A 19,376-nucleotide genomic window follows, 5' to 3' on the forward strand; every position below is an offset into this window, starting at 1 on the left:
TTTATACTGCGCGGCTCTGCGCTGTGTACTGCACGGCTCTGCGCTGTGTACTGCGCGGCTCTGCGCTGTGTACTGCACGGCTCTGCGCTTTATACTGCGCGGCTCTGCGCTGTGTACTGCACGGCTCTGCGCTGTGTACTGCGCGGCTCTGCTCTGTGTACTGCGCGGCTCTGTGCTTTATACTGCGCGGCTCTGCGCTGTGTACTGCGCGGCTCTGCGCTGTGTACTGCGCGGCTCTGCGCTGTGTACTGCGCGGCTCTGCGCTGTGTACTGCACGGCTCTGCACTGTATACTGCGTGGCTGTGCAATATACTACGTGGACATGCATATTCTAGAATACCCGATGAGTTAGAATCGGGCCACAGTCTAATAATCATAAGACTACGGATAGTGGTTTGGAATTGTGCTGTACTGTCACTTTAAGAGCTGATATTATCTGACAAAACTTGTGACCTGGTGAGCTGATGTAGATTTCATAGGAGTTGGCATAGTAACTGTGTCTGACTGCGCATATCAATGAGCTAATCAGCCAGGTGGAAGTTATTTTTAGAAATTGCCTCAGAAACCAGCCCATTATAAACGTATAGGAAAATTTCTCCATTGAAACGCATTGAAAGACTTTTTTCAAACACAAATTGCGCAAAAACTACAAATCCGATCGACACGAAAAATACTTAGCACACCTCTCAGGAACGCTGGCTTCGAAATGACACCTCACTGGAGTCTGTGAGTTTAGCGGTTCGGGCCGCATTACGTGCGGACTGAATAATAAGAATAAGAAGAAGTTTACCACGGTGGAATAACAGTATAGTGCTTTGTTCCAAAGCACTATAATAATTTGGCTTCCCTGATGTACATGCAGCATATCCATGGTATCAGTGTATTCTGGGGGTTTCTTGGGGTACATTATTAACTACAATGTTCCCACGTCTGGGTGAGCGAACTAGTGTCACGCTCCACTTCCGAATAGTGTCATAATTACATTTTCATCACTTTCTTACCCAGTCTGTTCCCACTTTTCAAAATACCACCCTTTATACTATTATTGTCTAATCCAAAATAGCTGATATTGCTTTTCCCTAGAGGCGTAAACTTATACTGAATCTGCTCAAAACCAGCACAGGCGCCCGGAGCACCTTTAGTGTGGCCAAAGAGTTTAATGAGTCTTCTTTCCTAAGACTCTTTCAGACGTCGGTGATCATCAGTCTGATATCGAATCACAATGCACGGACTGGCCGAGCGTCTCCCGACTCGAGCGTGACCTCTTCATGTATTTCTATAAGGCTGTCACACTTAGTTCAGGATATGCGTGGTTAGTCCATCCATTGTGATCCCAGATCGGACCGGTGATCGCAGATGTCTGAAAGAACCCTTACTTTTCCATAAATCTCCATCCCTTTCAATCCCTTTCAATTGATTTGACAGCTCTGGTTTTAAAGGAGGCAGAGATGGATGGGAAAAAAGTAGGTGGGAAGGTGCACTGAACTGTATGGTCACGCCAAGGGTGCACCGATCACCTGCGATTGGTTTGAGCACTCATTCTGTGCTAACAGACTCCCTTTAAGCTTCTTGACCCCAATGCAAAATCTGTAACAGGGCCCCCACCCACTGTGTGCACTTTATATTGCTGCTGTCTTCTGATGTGGCAAATGTAATATCGGGCGCCTAAGACGCCAGGGTCTAAATATGAGAGCTACTCTGAGCCACTTACAACTACACCCCTCCTGGGATCATGTTGTGAATGTAGTGATTAGGTTGAGTGGATTGTCAGTTGGCTCCCGTCAGGCTGAGGGGTCAGAAGCCTTCCCTTCAGGCTAGGAAACGCAGATCCTGCCCTTCAGGTTGGGGGTCAGATCCTACACTTCAGGCTTGGGGTCTGACCCTTCTCTTCAGGCTGGTGGTCAGATCCTACCCTTATTCCACCCTCAGGCTGATTAGTTCTTTCCCTCTCACTGGTGAGATCCTACCCTGGCAATCTTGGTGCATGCTAAGGCTCTTTTTGCAATGTCTGCAGGAAGGCAAAGCAATGGGTTTAAAGCAATTTGTTTTAATTTATGTTTATAGATGAGTAACTTTTTAGATACTTTTTATTATGTTTTAATATAAGTTTCAGTTATTTACATTGGTGGTGGTTTTTTTTTCTGTAGATACAATTATGCTTGATAACACAGGGTATCTATATTGGATGTGTTTTGCTTCCCGATTTCTCACTCTTTGAACTTGTCTTCAGAATCCTGTTGTAACTTAACAAGATATTTAACCTACCCGAACCCAGCGCAGCATACAAAATAGGGGTTAAAGCCAAGATAATATCCAGTGCCCATAGACTGGATGGAGGGCTTCCTAACAGTAAATGCAACACTGAGACAGCTTGAGATCAATGTGACACATCTATTTAGCTCACTTAAACGTGGTTCATTTTGTAGAACCGGCAAGTATAGTGGGATTCATTGCTAAGGTAATTAAACGTGATTTTCTGACTTCTGATGTGCAAGTGAGAGCGGGCTGACAACGTGATGTTCTTCATTCAAGGACCAATGAATAAGTTTAAGTTTCCAAAGTCGCCTCACAGTCAGATGCAAAGCAGAAACTAAATTGTGATAAGGTAGATGGGTGAAATGTATTCTTTATTTTTAACTGCTTCCTTATGTTATTGGTATATATAAAATAAACACACAGAAAACTTCTACATTCGTACATACAATGCCATATTCATGAATCCCCAATTTAGCAAATCATATGATCCCAGCATCTGATAAAGGTTTCACATGAGACACAGAATGTTAGATTTGGTAGGGACCTCCAGGATCATCATGTCCAACCCCCTGCTCAGTGCAGGATTCACTAAACCATCTCAGACAGATGTCTGTCCAGCCTCTGTTTGAAGACTTCCATGGAAGGAGAACTCACCACCTCTCATGGCAGCCTGTTCCACTCATTGATCGCCCTCACTGTCAAAAAGTTTTTTCTAACATCTAATCTGTATCTTCTCCCATTCAGTTTCATTCCATTGCTTCTCGTGTTTCCATGTGCAAAGCAAATGAGAATAATGATGATCCCTCTACAATGTGACAGCCCTTCAGATATTTGTAGACAGCTATTAAGTCTCCTCTTAGCCTTCTTTTTTGCAAGCTAAACATTCCCAGATCTTTTAACCATTCCTCGTAGGACATTGTTTGCAGTCTGCTCACCATCTCGGTAGCTCTTCTCTGAACTTGCTCCAGTTTTTCAACATCTTTTTTTAAATATTATAGGAAAACTATTTTCACTGGATAATTCAAGCTGCATATTCATGATGTCTAGGGCATAGATCCTAAATATGATCGTCCCGCATAAGGGACCATTTTCTATTACAGAGCAGAAAATTCCTTTTGATAAATTATATTAAAGATTGCCATTTCACTCAAAAACATGTATACACAGTACACAGTGACATAGTTATAGGGGTCACAGAGCAACATGGTCCCCCACACCACAACTTGAGAGAAGCCTAAAAACTGATCCAACAGCATAAAAGCAGCTGCTCCATGTATCCGAGAAGCCCAGTTCTCTAATCAGGTCTCTAAAGAGCCTCTGGGTTTGCAGACTGGTTACATTACAAAAATTTCTGCAATAAAGGAGTAAAAACACAGAAAAAAAAACAGTAGAGTACATCCAAACCTCATTTTGTGCCGTGATTTTACAAAAATTGTAGAAAAACAGGATATATTCACACAAACTGGTGAAATCATAAGACCAATTCAAACATGGCAAATTTGTTTCAGATCTGCATCGAAATCCGGTTCTAAGATAAAATAAATGTAAATGATTCTTATCAAACCCCATACACATGCAGCTAAAAAACAGGCAGGAAATGAAATGCTGCAATTTTCAAAAATTTGCAGAATTCTATTTTGCAATATTGGGTAAAGTCTATGCATGTGGTTTGTGGCCAAATTAAGAATAGTTCTGAATATTTATATGATGGACTGACTACAATAAACCCATTATAATGCAAATGAACGTAAGTTTTTTCCTGCAGATTACCTAATGAAATTCTCTGAAATGTTCTTCCTCAGGTCATTGGTAACACCACATCTGGAACCTTTAGTTACTCCACCAACAAGAGCTTGGCTTTCGCCTACGCGCCTATAGAGTTGAGTGCGACTGGACAAAAACTGGAGGTGGAACTTCTTGGCAAACATTACCCCGCCACAATCATACAAGAACCACTTGTGTTCACAGAACCAACCAGGAATCGACTGCAGAAAAAAGGGGAAGGTGCCAAAGTGTAACCGCAAGCATTGTTGTCATTACGAGGACCTGACTGTGAAGCCGGCGTCTATTGCACCTGCGATGTCTCTTCTTTGTCATTTCTGGTGATATGATATTTTTTAGAGAGAAATGTAAAAACCATACAAAGGATCAGAAGCCGCAGGAGTTCTACAGGTTAGATGGTCTTAAAGGGTTTATCTGGTGCCTTTCACTACAGCATAGGACAGGTGCACAATACTTGGTGATCATGCGGAAAAGTTGCTTATACCTGGTAGGTGGTCATCGACGCCTTATCCCCCCCCCCAATGAGGAGATGAGAGGTGCTGGATAACCCCTTTAAGAATATGCAACTTACTAACTATATAGCTATGTTTTTTGACCATGAATTATAGGCTTCTATGAATGTTAATAAAATCTCTATGAAATATGGATTTACTATGCAGGGCTCGAGGGAAGAGGACACTAAAGACAGAAATCATGTCTCGCCTCCTTTGGGCCCAATACCAGGTATAACAGGGTACCAGGTTTTCCTGGAGTGCCTGTGATAGAAAACCCAAGCACAGTTTACACGAAAGGAAAAAACTGTGAGCTTACCGCATTTGAATAGTATTGATGCTTGGATCAGCCTTCTATTATGGGTGCCAAATCCCACTGGTGAAGATCAGCAATCTTAAAGAAAAGTAATAAATGTTACACTGGTAAAATAATCTTTATTTTGGATACATGAAAAAAAAGTATCTCCATATAGTAGAAAAAGAAAAACTCCTTTAATACACTGTAATGTAAAAGATATCTGACAAAATATATTAAATTTTCATATAAAATTTGTATGTTTCCGTACCTTTTTTTTTTTTCTTTTATTAATTGGATTTTGCGTATGTTGTTAGTAACTTGGTAACAAATCCGAGCTCCTCATCTTTCCTCCATTCCACTTAATTCCAGTACCTGGTCTATCTCTCACAATAAATGACATCAGGCTTTCTCCTGTACCGATTATATACAAACCATATAGGGAACCATTAATGACAAAATGCCAAAGAGACCACAAGCCATGTGACTGGGTATTAGGCAAAAAGATTTGGACACTCCTGAATGAACATATGAAAGCAAGAGAAAATATGTCAAATGAGTAAAAAAAAAATACGTAAAAAAGTATAGATTTATTAAACACATATTTGTTTCAATAGCACATATCATACAATGACAAATCAAACAAACAGTATGAGACACAAAAAGCAGCAGGATCAGGTAAGTGATGGCTAAAAATGTCCAAACATGACATAAGGTCCTGCAATGCCTTCACATGAGGAAAGCGACAAAGCGAATTAAAAAAACTATGCTACATTTCTAATTGGAGATATTTGCTATTATTATTATTACACCTACTACATATTGGGATAGGATCTTGGAGATGGGAATACCCCTTTAAACGTATCTCCTTTATTCTAGTTGACATTTACTTATCTAATGCATCTAATCTAATGCATCCGGCCAAACAAGGTATTGTAAAACCGTGCATTTCTGCCATCATGAAGAGTTACAGGACGGTTACACCAGCCCTATCTGGCTCTATCTATTCGGTCACATGGATGCTAGAGGGGATTGCTAAATCAACAGTTGTGTTGTTATTCAGAAAAGGGAACTGATCATGTGGATTTTTACAATCTGCTTTTACCATTCACAGCAGCATTCATTAATATTTTATAAGTTCTGGTAACAAGCAGCCATTTATTTAATTTTTGGTTAAATTGAGAAAATTATAAAATGTGCCATTAGTATGTCAAACTGATCCACCTTGTTTTTTTTAGGTCTGGCAGTGTTGTTTTTCTGCAGACCTTACATGTGTCTCCGGATGTTGTAATGTTCATGATATTTCTGAGCAGACCCCATTCCTGCTGGCTGTGGTATTTTCAATGAATGGAGTATGTGTCACCTTTTTCTCATTGATTGCATAAGATTTAGGTCAACATCAGGCAAAGCATTTGTATTGAGCAATATTTTACAACAAAAAATCATCAGTCAGTGTAATGCAAGTTTAAAAAAACTGACTGTCACTTCTAAACAGAAAAACTGGTGTGTACAGGTGCAAACTAAGAGAGGCCATCTCTATATATAACAAAAAAATAAAGTTGATCTCTGTAGTGCTAAAGCATGTAAATATGAAATATATGATATTTGAATTGCATTACTGCTCTAGATAATAAGAAAAAATAGAGACACTTAGCACATAATTTGGTCAATTCATGCATGCCCAGCAGCCAACGACAAGGCGATCTCCAGTTGCCGGGAACCTATCTAATGTGAATCCTCTCCTAGGCTAAAGCCCGGGTAGGTAGGTCCCTGCTGCAATTAAAACCGCCACAGGCTGGAGGGTGGAGTGCTCAGTCAGAGAGCAATATAAAAATAACAAAAAACTGACTGTCACTTCCAAACAGAAAAACCGGTGTGTACAGGTACAAACTAAGAGTAGCCATCTCTATATGTAACATATAATAATAAAGTTGCACTCTGTCGTGCTTTAGCATGTAAATATGAAATTTGAATTTCCTTACTGCCGTAGATAATAACAAAATGGCTACCCATAAATTCAGCCTTTAGCGTAGGAGATGATTCCCATTAGATGGCTTCCCAGCAAACTGGAGATCGCCTTGTCGTTGGCTGCTGGGCATGCAGGAATTGGCCAAATTATGTGCTAAGTGTCTAATTTATTTCTTATTATCTAGAGCAGTAATGCTATTCATATTTCATATATTTCGTGTCTACATGCTATAGCGCTACAGAGTGCAACTTTATTTGTTTAGTGTAATGTAAGTAACATGGCCGGGCCCCACAGAATAACTGCTTGGGAGGCAAAAGCGCACATACATAGAGCAGTATCGCCTGGTAAGGTTAGTGAAAGGCCGGAGTATGCGCTCACCTAGCGGTGTTGTGTGACGGCACAATACCTGTAGACGCGTGTAACTGTTGCTGCCCCCTGGCTCCCGGAGAAAAACTTCTTCCAGATGAATAATAGTAGAGGAAGATGATATTACGTTGAATTATGGGCTGCATTAAATTAGAAGACTTTTGTGTTCCAAAATGGTTCCTTATTGTTCCAACGTGTTTTAGCATCGTTTTCAAGGTAAAAACAACAACTATCAGCCCTACTGAATGGCATATGGGCATCTTTTAAAGTTCTGCACAGTCTCTCCTATACCAGCCACAGAAGCCCTTCTTCACTATTTGCATCCTTGCATGGTCACAGAATATTTAATACTGAAGCCTCAAGACAGAGGTACTGCTATAACCTCGGAATTTCCTACATGTGTGCCAAAATGTAATCCCTATTCACACAAAAGTCTGCAACGTTTTGCAGTTATGACTTACTCTTGCCAGTGATGAGAAAAGTGGCAGTGGGAAGGACATAATTTATGCTAGGAATTAGGGTAAACTGTGGTACAAACCTGTGCCTGCTCATAGAAGGGTAGCTAATAGATGACACAAATTTATGGCATGCACCTCTTAATACATTTGTATTTAACCAGACTTTAGGTTAATACTGGCATATGAAACTATAGAACTTTCTGCCACATGATGTAATGGCGGATTTACTACAAAAGTACAAGGATGGCCTGGACACCTTTATTGAATACTTTGACATTACAGGTTATGGGCACTAGATTCTGTGAAAGGGTGTTGATCCAGGGAACTAATCTGATTGTTGTGTATGGGATCAGGAAGGATTTTTTTCTCAAAAAATGGGGTAATTAGTATCTGCATTATGTTTTTTCCTTCCTCTAGATCAACATGTTGGGTTATAGGTTGAACTTGATTGACTTAGGTCTACCTTCAGCCTTAAAAACTGTGACATAGTAATATAATAATTTTATTTCTATAGCGCCAACATATTCCGCAGCACTTTACATTTTAGAGGGGACTTGTACAGACAATAAAGACATTACAGAATAAAACAGAAGTCAGATACCAGGAGTGAGGATACCTGGCTGCTCACAAGCTACAATCTGAGTTCTAGTAAATTCCTCACTTATTCACTTATTATTTGTACACCAAGATGTTGGTATAGGATTGGTAAATCACATAAAAATGTTTTTTTTCCTGCATTTTATTTGTGTGATCAATTTATAAGAATAAATTGGTAACATGTGAATACTCCACATGCAAAAAAAAAATAGTAATAGTGCTAGGTTAATGAAAAAGTTTTAAAAGTTGTAGAGGTCAGAATGGAAAAGAAAAAATGTAAAAAAATCCCAAACCTTTAGGTCAGGAAGGAGTGAGATACCAGCTTTTAGAAGGTTAGCACATTTTTGTGCCAAAATTAATTGCATACAGTACTAGAAGGAATTGAAACGCTGTCTGATCCTATTGATATTATCGGAGATTTCCTGCGCAGCTTGTTCTTACCAAGGTCCTTTTGACCTATGATAGATAGTAATAATCTGATGGAGGCAGTGCTTTGTTAATTAGCTGGACGGGTACAGGAAACAATGAGGAAATCTTCCCTTGTTTATGAAGCTTCTATTTACCCGAAACCATCTACAATCCTTTTACTGCATCGCTGATGGACTATTCTGATTAAATGAGGGAAGTGTTATGGAAACAACTTAAAGTGAACCTAATCACTGATGCATGCAGCCCCAACCATAGGCAGCATGATGGAAGCACTGACTCCATCATTTCACCAAAATATCCTCCGGCGTCTCAGCTTCTCTGCAGTGTGAGCGCCGGCCAGCCGGAAAGCGAGCACAGCGGTGACGTCTGACGTCACCGCTGTGCTTTCCGGCTATGGCGCTTACACAGTGGAGAGAAGCAGAACGCCAGAGGACAGACACCGGAATGTAAGTATGTACTGTTTGTTTTTTTTACGTTTACGCTGGTAACCAGGGTAAACATCGGGTTACTTTCATTCAGAGGAGAGGAACTGTTTTCGTACTGACAGTCTAGTCTAGGTGAATACCTGACTTTTTACTAGAGCCCATGATGGTGGGGTTAGACTTGGCTCCCAATGGATACCAGGTGCTACACCAGGGAAGACTCAGACACACGGCAGCTGACCCCGAAGGGATAGGTAGCTGGAACAGCCATGGAGGAGAGTACAGATGGGACCGGGGCAGGTGCAGACTGATACAGCTGGTATACAGATAGGCACATGCTGGTTGGTACTGGCAGGCACGGCTCATATACAGGCAAGCTGATGCTGGTGGGCACGGCTGGTATGCAGGCAGGCTGATGCTTAAAGACATGGCTAATATACAGGCCGGTTTGATGCTGGCGAGCATGGCTGATGTCCAAGCAGGCTGATGCTGGCAGATACGGCTTGATATATTGACAAACTGGAATACAGTCAAAAGGCAAGTGCGGACAGACAGGTATGGAGCATGTAACCACTAAAGTGTCATCAATTTTCCAGAGAAGAATTAGTATAATTGCGCAGTTTTTCGACAACTTCTGTTACTGGATGGGCTACTTGACTGCCTTTCATGGCAGCGACACAGCTGTGTTTTTATTATTATTTATTGTTATAGCACCATTTATTCCATGGAGCTTTACATGTGAAAAAGGGGTATACATTGGATCATCCTTTTTGGTCCTTAAATTTTTGTAGCATTAGTGGTCTACCATGCTGATATTTGTGCCACCTGAGTATGGCTGAATAAAAATGCATTTGAGCTGTTGCATGAGGTATCAGGGCTCCCAGCTCAGCAGTCTTACACTAGTCCATCACCCATCTCATCTTTAAACTTAAATACAAAGCTCTAAATGCTGGTCAAAGCCATGATATCTCATGTATGGCTGATGGCTAACTGCTGCTGTGCCATTCCAAAATTTCTACTGTGCGTGAATTGATCTGTCAAATACCTATGTTACTATCCCTAAATGTTTCTAACACTAGTTGTCTATCAAGCTGATATTTATGCCATCTGTGTGTGGCTGAGCAAAAAACAGTTTTAGCTGTTGCATGAGGTATTAGGGCTTCCATCACAGCAGGCTTACATCGGTCCATCACCCACCTAGTCTATATTTAAACTTAAATTCAAAGCTGTAAATGCTGGTCCAGATGTCAGGAGGTGGCGGAGAACCTCGTTTGCCCCTCCCCTATGCGGAGCCCATGCGGCCCTGTTTGCACATTGTATATGTTATCCTATTGTGTTCTATATCTTTATTGCACTGAATATGTCGTGTGGTCCTAGTGTGTTGATTTCCTATTATAATATGCTGTGTTGTGTTTACCCTGTGATGTTGTGCTGTGTCGGTAATGCCCCTATATGTACTTGTTCTGCACTGTGTTATAGATACTGTTGTAGAGTTAGGGACAGTCAATAGTTAAATAGATGGGCTGGGCCAGCAGCAGAAAAGGCATCAGGAAGCTGCTGCTCCTGGTCAGAAGCTCAGGCACCTCAGCCCTGAGCAGATGTGTGGCTGCAGCCAGGGCATTGCCAGACTGCCAGCAGGGAGAGGATCTGCTGCCCCAGGCCAAAGGATACAATGGGGCATTGCCAGACTTCCAGAAGGGAGGGAATCGGCTGCCCCGGACAAAGGACCACAACATGGGCCCTAGGACTTTTTATGGGCCCCGGCTCAAGGGACTATTAAGTGTCCAGATTCCAGTGAGTGGACTGATTGCCTTATCTCAGCTACCGTGACTGTTGTGGGTACAGTTGTGGATAGCGTCAGGGAAAGAGCTGGAAGCCAGTGTTGTATCTTCTTTTCTACTACCTGCTTTACTTCTTTATTATTGCAAAGCATAAAATAAAGTTATCCCTGTTCAAGGGGCGGGGGGTGCTCACTGACCATCTGTTCAGTGGACTCTGTCTGTGGACTGTGTCTTTAAGTGACTCGGCCATAACTACCCCCCTGTGCCACCTTGTTACACAGATCCTGATACCTCATGCATGACCCATGTCTACAGTGCCATTATCAAATTTCTCCTGTGGGTCAATTGATGCCACTTTTTCTAGTGTCTGCCCCTAATTTTTGAAATGTTTAGACTCGAAGTTGAGCATCCTTCATATGTGTAGCCTGAAATTGGCAAGGCTCTCAGAGCACCAGGCCTACACCTGTCACTCCTCCACCTGTTACTGATGAATGTTTAAGCTAAAAATGCTGGTCCAAGCCCTGTCTCATGCACTCATGCTGTAAAATAATACCATTTGTACTCATGTTCAATTGATGCCACATTTCCAGGTGTGTGCCCCTAATTTAGCTGTTTAGGCAGCTTTTTGGTTTTGCCTCCTATTGAATTTAATTTGGGTTGGATATGTTCATTGAACTGTTTGACGAAAGTGTTTGCTGAATATTGGGTACGTTCGCCAATCCGAACCGAACATCGGTGCGTTTGCCTATCCAAACTGAACCGAATATTGAAAGGTTCTATCATCTTTACCCAGGAGGCACAACCTCTTGAAGATGCTGTCTAGATGTATTCACAGGAAAGCCAGGAAGGACTTCACTGGCCGTTCATCATGTAACCACAGTAGATCACCCCACCATCAGACAGTCAGCAGTCCGGATTTGTTTGCAGGTAAAGGCTGATAGCCAGTGGAAAATAGAAGAAATATTGGAGCTTGGGATAAAGTCCAAAAGTGTGTGGGCCTGCCTAGTTGTTCCAAAACAGGACCAGGCGATCATATTTTGAGTGTACTACCAAACTTGCAATCATCTGATCGCTTGTGCTATGCACAGCAAAGCCACTGGATTCTATACAGTATATAGCAAAAATCATGGTCTTCTATGGATGCCAGCCACAGTAGTGCCATCATGACAGGCACCGGGGTCATCAGACTCCCGGCCATATTGGTAATCACTTCCCTGGGGCGCCAATAGATGCATAGAACAGTGAGCCCCCCTGTCGGTCCACATTAAATGCTGACAGTGGAATTTAACAGTTTAACAGCCACAGACATAGGTCCGCTCCTCTCGGCTGTTCGAGGCAGATGATGGCTGAATAACACAAGTAGACAACATTGATTGTAAAATGTTTAGCAACAGCCATCGTTTTACAGAACAAAAGTCCAAAACTAGAGAGAATTAATTGATTTATTTGTAATCATATTTAAATCTAACTCAGAAAAATTCGAATAACAAGTTTTGACTATTAATGTTCAAATGTTCAACGCCATATCCATTGCTGGGCAGCTCTGGAAAAAAAACACATGTAGAGATTCTCCAGGTCTTGGAAACTGCATCTGATCGTGTTCTCAGCGCAGGTCGGTGCAGGTGTTCACCTTTTTCTTCCAAGATATGTCATGCCTGTATAGAAAGAAGCGATAAGTCACCATTCTCATTAACCTGAAAAGAATTAATAGACGTTTTTAAAAAACTTGACAGTATGTACTGGCTATCAAATGAAACAAACTAAGCAAAGACAACTTCAACATTATATTTTTGGTCATCAGCTGAAGTTGAAATAGACATGAAATATTGCATTATATATTGTCTACAAAAAAAAAGAAAAATGTGGAAATTGAAAATAGGAAGTTGCCAATATTAGTGTAATGTTAGAAAAATGCAATATGAACCATACGACTATGGTGAGTGTACTCATAATAGATCTATACGGCATGTAATGTTTGAGGGACTTATCTCGCCCGATAGATGTTGTGTTGGCGATTCTTCCGCAGCAGTAGGCTGATAACTTTCATCGATTACTTCCTTTCTCAACCAGATTTAAATAATTGTTCGGCAAGAAAAAATAATAATTGTTGAAAAAAAATCCAATAATAAAAACTATATTGTATTTCTTCCCTTATTACGGTACACCTTGCTTACATTATCATGCCCTCGCTGCTTCACTTCGTGAAAGCAAGAATGATTGTTACTTACAATGATTTAGTACTGACATGAAGAAACACAGAAATATTTACCTGGAAAATACATGTTGGAAGCTTTGTGTCAATCAGAAGAGGTGGATTCTGGATGTTTGATGTTAGCTGCTTGTAATGAAGACGTAAACTGATTGTCTCCCTACATGGTGAAATAAAGGCAAGATTCTCAATATTTTAAAAATCTCTTATTAGAGATTGCTGACAATAGTGGAGGATTCGTTCTTACCTCCATCACAGGTAGATGAGGTGATGATATTTAGACAAATCTCAAATCAGATCAAATAATGAACCTGGAAATATAAAGAAAAATAATTACATCCAACAAAGCTTAAAATCATAGGTCTTCCAAAGCATTGTAGATAATTGCTGGGAATTGTCAATCATTCCATATCCAGCGAGTTATGGGAAATGTAACCAGGGTTTATCTGGTAACCTATAAGGACGGATTCTGAATCTTTGCTGCTAATTACTTGTGCTGATGATGAGCACAGATGTTGTTTCGCTACTCAGGAGAAAATATATAAAAGTGTCTGAACTTTAAAATGATAAAGAAACAAAATTAGAGACTAAATATTCTGAAGGATAGTTACATGTTTAGCTGACGGATAGTTGATGCAATCGGCCTCCGCACCGGCGGCAGTAACATTTATTGTCAGGTATTTTTCGAAAACGTCCAATTCTGCAAAGAGAAGAGGAATATTGGTTACTGGACTGGAATGAACATTCACTAATACCAAGGATTATATTAAAAAGTCGAAATTTAAACCAATATATTAAGAACTGGCCCCAGCCCAGAAAATATAACATGTAGCATCCTAAACCCTACAGCCCCCCGACGTCAGTCCGCTGTGATAGTAAAGTATAAAAGCATTATACCAACAGAACCGCAGTGATTGTGTTTCATGAAGAGATGAATAATAAAATCCACTTACTCGTTATCACACAGGGAGCATTTGTAGTTGTACTTATAGTGGATCGTATAGCTGTGATTTTCTGTCACTTTTGGCAGCTCGGGATGGTTACGATTTACTATTCTTGTGACCTCCTGCCATAACGGGCCATGGTTGTCTCTGCCTTCAGCTAAGCATATCCAACAGGCGGCATGGCACAACTCGTGTGCAAGTGTGGATCGTACTCGCACTAAAACAAGAGTTTATACAGTTATGAGAAAATCTGAGTACACCCTGATTGAACTGTTTGGTTTTACATATCAGGACAAAATTCAAGATACATCCTGAGATGAACAACACGTGACAAGTCAACCGTGCCATTATTTATTCACCGAAAACTGCATCAAAATGCAGAAGCAGAGAGTGAAAAATAAGAACACCCCATGAATCAATAGCTTTTAGAATCATCTTTAGCAGCAATAACTTGAAGTTGCATCAATGGTGTCCTTAATTTATCACACATTGCTCTTGCATTTTGGCTTATTTTTTTAAATAAATAATGATGTAGTATTTTGTAGTATTTTTTTTCATGTTGTTTTCTGAGATTCTATTTCCCTACTTTTAGGACCTTCTAAGGACCTGAAGTTTTTTCTTCTGATATGTAAAATATTAGAATTCAAATAGGGTGTACTTAGTTTTTCTTATGGTAGTATGTACAATGAGTTTATAAGATGTACTACACCACAAGTAGCAGTTTTTTTGCCCTGTATACAGGTTGTCTTATGAAGCTGGAGGATGGGTGTGATGTGAAACCTACCGGCAGAATCACAGACTTTTTCAGAAAGCTCAATCACTGAGTAGCGGCGGTCATTATCCAGCTTATGGCAGCATTGGCCGGATGCTGATGTCAGCCTCTTGCTCCACGAAATCTCCATTTTCGCAGGGAGCTAAAATAGAGGAAACAAATTCCATTGCATCTGTAAACGCTTTGACCCCAATCTTACAAAGTACCCAACTCTCATTTTTTATTTACAGCATCGGTCTATTGTATGGGGTCTACCCAGAAGTCCAAGATGTGAGAACAAAAATAAAAATAAACTTTTTCTAAAATGTCCAGATATCAACTAAATGATTTTTAAATTGAAATGTAAAAATCATGTGAACTTCAAGCCAAAAGTTGCTAATCTTTTTGTCTCTGCATGGTGGATCATCTAAGGTTTCCACTCATCCCACAGGTAAGAAGACGGTGATGACATTTACCAACCTAAGTGAGATTTACCGGAGATTTTCAATAACTCTATTACAGAAACATGACAAAGGGGTTAGGATGCCTTTCACAAAGTTAGAGACATTTTTCTTGGAATTTATTGTTTAAAGGGGGAGATAATAGAGAAGTCATGTATCACCCAGAAACCGATGATAAGATGTGATACCTTATTACTGAAGACTGTCCTGTTGTACAGATTGTACAGTCGATCCACCAGCTCTTCCTTTGTTTCCTGGAAGTTGGTAACATAGATGGAAGTTGGAGAAATAATGTCTTCCAGGAAACAGCCGGGGATCTTACATAGTGGTGTCCTAGGAAATAAGGAATAAGGAATCATATATAAATCCACAGGAAACATCTTACCTAGTTTATGGCTTTATATAGAGGTAGATGCATCTGGCATAACTTACCTCTCCTCTGTAGCGGAGCTCTCCTCGCTATCAGATGGTATATTATCTATACAGAAATATGGAAGAGTTAAAATACATTTTATAAGGCTCAAATCAGACATTAGTTAGTATGAAGGTCCGTACAAGAGAGGGGTCTGTATATATAGAGTGTAGAAGATCAGAAGGGAACATGTCCTCAATCATTGGAAGGTGGACCCTCAAATGGTAGGGGTCCGTTCTCTGGAGCCTTCATGCAGATGATGGTTGTGTCGTTCAGCCATCATCTGCCTCTAACAGCCGAGAGTGGATTGGAGCTCTGCCTGCTTGTGTTAACCTGTTAAATGCTGCGGTCATTCTCTGACATTTACAGCACATTTCCCAGGTGGCTCGCTGTTCCAACTCCTGATCAGCGCCCTTGTAATTGTTTGATTTGTAAACTCCTCGTTATTTCTATAATAACATAAACTTGGATTGCGTCTAGAAATGATAACTTACTATTATATGAGGAAGTTCCTCCAGTATTTGATTCATCATCATCAGTATTACTGATGGCATCGGAGCTGTGAAATAAATGTAACAGAATATGAGCCACCATTTGTCATTATTCCCCATCAGGTATCTAGTAATGGAGGAGATGTAAGTCTTACCAGGTGGAACTGTCCGGATCATCTGAAGTTGGTAAAATCAGATCTGTGGGGACAACACAACATAAATCTCTTATTAGAATATTGTAATAGCATCGACTGAGGTTCAATATCAAATAAATAAATTCTAATAAAGTATCCAGTGTACCCGTATATGTACATGGGGAAAAAAAACACATAACCCTGGATGGTATCTAGAAATGGTAACTTACTATTATGCATGGAAGTTCCTGCCCTATTGGAATCATCATCATCAATAAGAATGATGGCATCGGAGCTGTGGAATAAATGTAACAGATTATGAGCCACCATTAATCATTAATCCCCATCATTTTCTTAGTAATGGAGGAGCCGTGGGTCTTACCAGGTGGAACTGTCCGGACCATGTTCTGAAGGTGGTACAACCAGATCTGTGGGGGCAACACAACATAAATCTCTCATTAGAATATTGTAATAGCAAAGACTGAGGCTCAATATCAAAAGACGTAAATCCTAATAAAGTATCCAGTGTACCCCTATATGTACATGAGGCAAAAAAATTACATTCAGCTACAGGGACCTGCCCAGTGCATGGCCACCATGAGAAGCAATCCCCAAATCCCATTTTTCTCTGACTTTATAATGCCTGCATGATTAGCCCTGACCAAATACTGAAAATAAATGGTAAATGTGAGCTTATTTACTGTAGGCGTACAATAGAAATAAATCCAAGCCCTGACCACAACGTGCGCTCTGCACCCAATGACTACAATGTGCCATCGCTATGTATCAGAGCCTTTACTGGATTAGGGGTACAGTACCTGGTAAACTCGGGGTCGGGCCCGAATTGAAGCCACTGATGTTATCTTGGCCTGGAGACCTTGGTATTGGCCTCTTTCTTGGATGAGACTGAAAAAATGACAAACATGTCAGATAGATTCTATAACCATGAGCATCTACAATTTATAATTTTACTCCATATTCCACTGATTACAGGTACACACCGATATGAATGTGGTTTCCATCGGCCTGTGCTTATTTAATGTACAGAGTATGACGGGTGTGCTGGACACTTATGGCTAGGATATGGATAGGGGCGGTGGTGACATTTATGTGCCCTCATACAATATTATTGTGTATCCTGTACATGGACATATTGTCACAAATATTACAAGTGAGGGCAGGCTTTACTCTGTAAACATGATCCAAATTATCACCCCATCTACTATAGCTATATTTTCAGTCCCACCAACTTTTTCTTGAACTTTTATCCCAAATATATTTTAGTTAGGAATATAAAATGATACTCACCTGATGTAAATCGTCATCATCACTGCTGTCCTCGGTGTCAGAGAGAACTATAATACGCTTAAATCGCTTTTTTCGCATCATATTTGCACAAGTCACTCACAACACTCCTCTCTCCACAAACGCCTACAAAAACCCTCAACGGAACCCTGGATGACGGGGCGTTCTATATCGTCCAGCCATTTGTGACGTCATTAGAATGCTGCAGTTGTTTGCTCATTTTTTGTATTTTACAACTTAATTATACAAAATATACTGTACAAATACAAAAAAAGCAAATCGGATAAAAACAACAATCTTCCTAATTCCTTCACTCCCGACCTTATTCCAATCGTTCAGAAAAAATAATAATAAAAAACCCCACATAAACCAACATTAAAAAATAAAGAAACCTCCACTGATGTTTAACCTGTTGATTGTCTCTCCCCCGAGTTTTATTCTCTCCACTACATTTTTTTCCAATTGTTCTCCCAATCTTCAAATTTCTCTGAGGGGCAAAACCAGACCCTGTCATATTTCATAACTCTGTTATGTAATTTCTTCTATTCTGTAATGCTCCATTTTTTCCTTATCCATTTCCCAACGAAATCCACACTTGCTATATAAAGCCGCCTACTTAAGACTCTTCTTCCTCATTTCTTCTCTTTCACTCCAAAGAGCAGTTTTACAATTGTTGACATGATCTCAATGGAGATCTGAGTCCCCAGTTTCCTCTCTATATCTTCATACCCTCTGATAAATGTATCAAATCCGCCCATGTTTCTTACACAGTTTACAAGCATTGTCAGCTTTCCTCTTCATTCTGTATAATGCTTGGTGAAAATAATGGGACCAATGGATCAACCTGGTCGATTTATGAATTTATTGATTGACATCCCACAAATGTATATATATATCTAATATATAAAGCTGAATGTGTGTGTGTGTGTATGTATGTATGTATGTATGTATGTCCGGGATTGGCATCTGAACCGTAGCAGCTACAGCCACAAAATTTTGCACAGTCACACGTCTGGACCCCGAGAGCGTCATAGGCTATGTTGTGAGGTGAAATTTTAACCCCGCGCTTTCCAATTCACCAAACAATTTTGCCCCTATCTACATAATGGGGAAAAAGTGAAAGGAAAAGTGTTGGAGGCGTCGCAGCTACAGGCACAAAATTTTGCACAGTCACACGTCTGGACCCTGAGAGCGTCAAAGCTATATTGTGAGGTGAAATTTTAACCCCGCGCTTTCCAAGTCACCAAACAATTTTGCCCCTATCTACATAATGGGGAAAAAATGAAAGGAAAAGTGTTGGAGGCAAATTAACAGCTGCCAGATGTGAACAAGGGGGACTTAAAGAATGACAGCGATGGCACCAAAGAGTATATACTGTACAGTTGCTAAGGTGGGGCCCCAACATGGGATAATCACACCACCACGGGGATATGAACACACACACAAAATGCGCCACACACTACCACGTGCTCGAACACATATACCACCCTCAGTGCACATTTCACCACACATACACCAACCTCGCCACATAAAAGTAGAAACACAAAAGTCGCCGCTCAAAACTCGCCACGCGCAAAACTCTCCACATGCAAAACTCGCCACACGTGCAAAACTCGCCACACGCAAAACTTGCACACGCAGAAAAATTGCCACACGCAGAAAAATTGCCACATGCACAAAAGTTGCAACACATGCAAAAGTTGCCTCACACAAAACTTGCACATACTCAAAAGGCACCACACATAAAACTCGCCACGCGCAAAACTCGCCATGCGCAAAACTTGCTGCACACAACTTGCTACACTAACCTGTCACATGCAACT

The 19,376-nt window shown here is 40.6% G+C and overlaps 2 protein-coding genes across 3 annotated transcripts in view; one reads left to right on the forward strand and one right to left on the reverse strand.

Annotated features, from left to right (window-relative positions):
- The window catches only part of DMGDH (dimethylglycine dehydrogenase), a 133,482-nt gene extending 128,402 nt beyond the window's left edge, over positions 1 to 5,080 (forward strand). The window contains exon 16 of the mRNA XM_077286953.1: positions 4,059 to 5,080. Within this exon, the coding sequence (XP_077143068.1) occupies positions 4,059 to 4,274 (216 nt within the window). The 3' untranslated portion in view covers positions 4,275 to 5,080. The remainder of the gene's footprint in view (positions 1 to 4,058) is intronic.
- A 7,217-nt stretch (positions 5,081 to 12,297) lies between these two features.
- LOC143793743 (germ cell nuclear acidic protein-like) lies at positions 12,298 to 17,677 on the reverse strand. 2 transcript variants are annotated; one of them, XR_013220234.1, is made up of 14 exons: positions 17,557 to 17,677; positions 17,067 to 17,154; positions 16,631 to 16,676; positions 16,479 to 16,543; positions 16,270 to 16,312; positions 16,118 to 16,182; positions 15,644 to 15,689; positions 15,400 to 15,544; positions 14,784 to 14,913; positions 14,009 to 14,216; positions 13,667 to 13,755; positions 13,303 to 13,366; positions 13,116 to 13,215; positions 12,298 to 12,501 (listed from the first exon to the last, which is right to left on the reverse strand). XR_013220234.1 is itself a non-coding variant. In XM_077280750.1 (11 exons), exons 1-11 carry the CDS (start codon positions 17,635 to 17,637, stop codon positions 13,671 to 13,673), a joined length of 1,002 nt encoding a protein of 333 aa, XP_077136865.1. In that variant the 5' UTR covers positions 17,638 to 17,677; the 3' UTR covers positions 13,462 to 13,670. The 2 variants fall into 2 exon arrangements, 1 of the variants encoding a protein (XP_077136865.1); XM_077280750.1 differs by lacking the exons at positions 12,298 to 12,501; positions 13,116 to 13,215; positions 13,303 to 13,366 and having other exon boundaries at positions 13,462 to 13,755.
- Positions 17,678 to 19,376: the final 1,699 nt, after the last annotated feature.

The sequence above is a fragment of the Ranitomeya variabilis genome, chromosome 1 (genome assembly GCF_051348905.1).
Source record: "Ranitomeya variabilis isolate aRanVar5 chromosome 1, aRanVar5.hap1, whole genome shotgun sequence".
NCBI lineage: Eukaryota > Metazoa > Chordata > Amphibia > Anura > Dendrobatidae > Ranitomeya > Ranitomeya variabilis.

Coding starts and splice junctions, on each gene's coding strand:
- LOC143793743 (XM_077280750.1), bottom strand. CDS start 17,637: ATGATGCGAAAAAAGCGATTTAAGCGTATTATAGTTCTCTCTGACACC. Junction 16,677..17,066: donor CCCGACCCCGAGTTTACCAG/GTACTGTACCCC, acceptor TTGCCCCCACAG/ATCTGGTTGTACCACCTTCA. Junction 16,313..16,478: donor AGGAACTTCCATGCATAATA/GTAAGTTACCAT, acceptor TTGTCCCCACAG/ATCTGATTTTACCAACTTCA.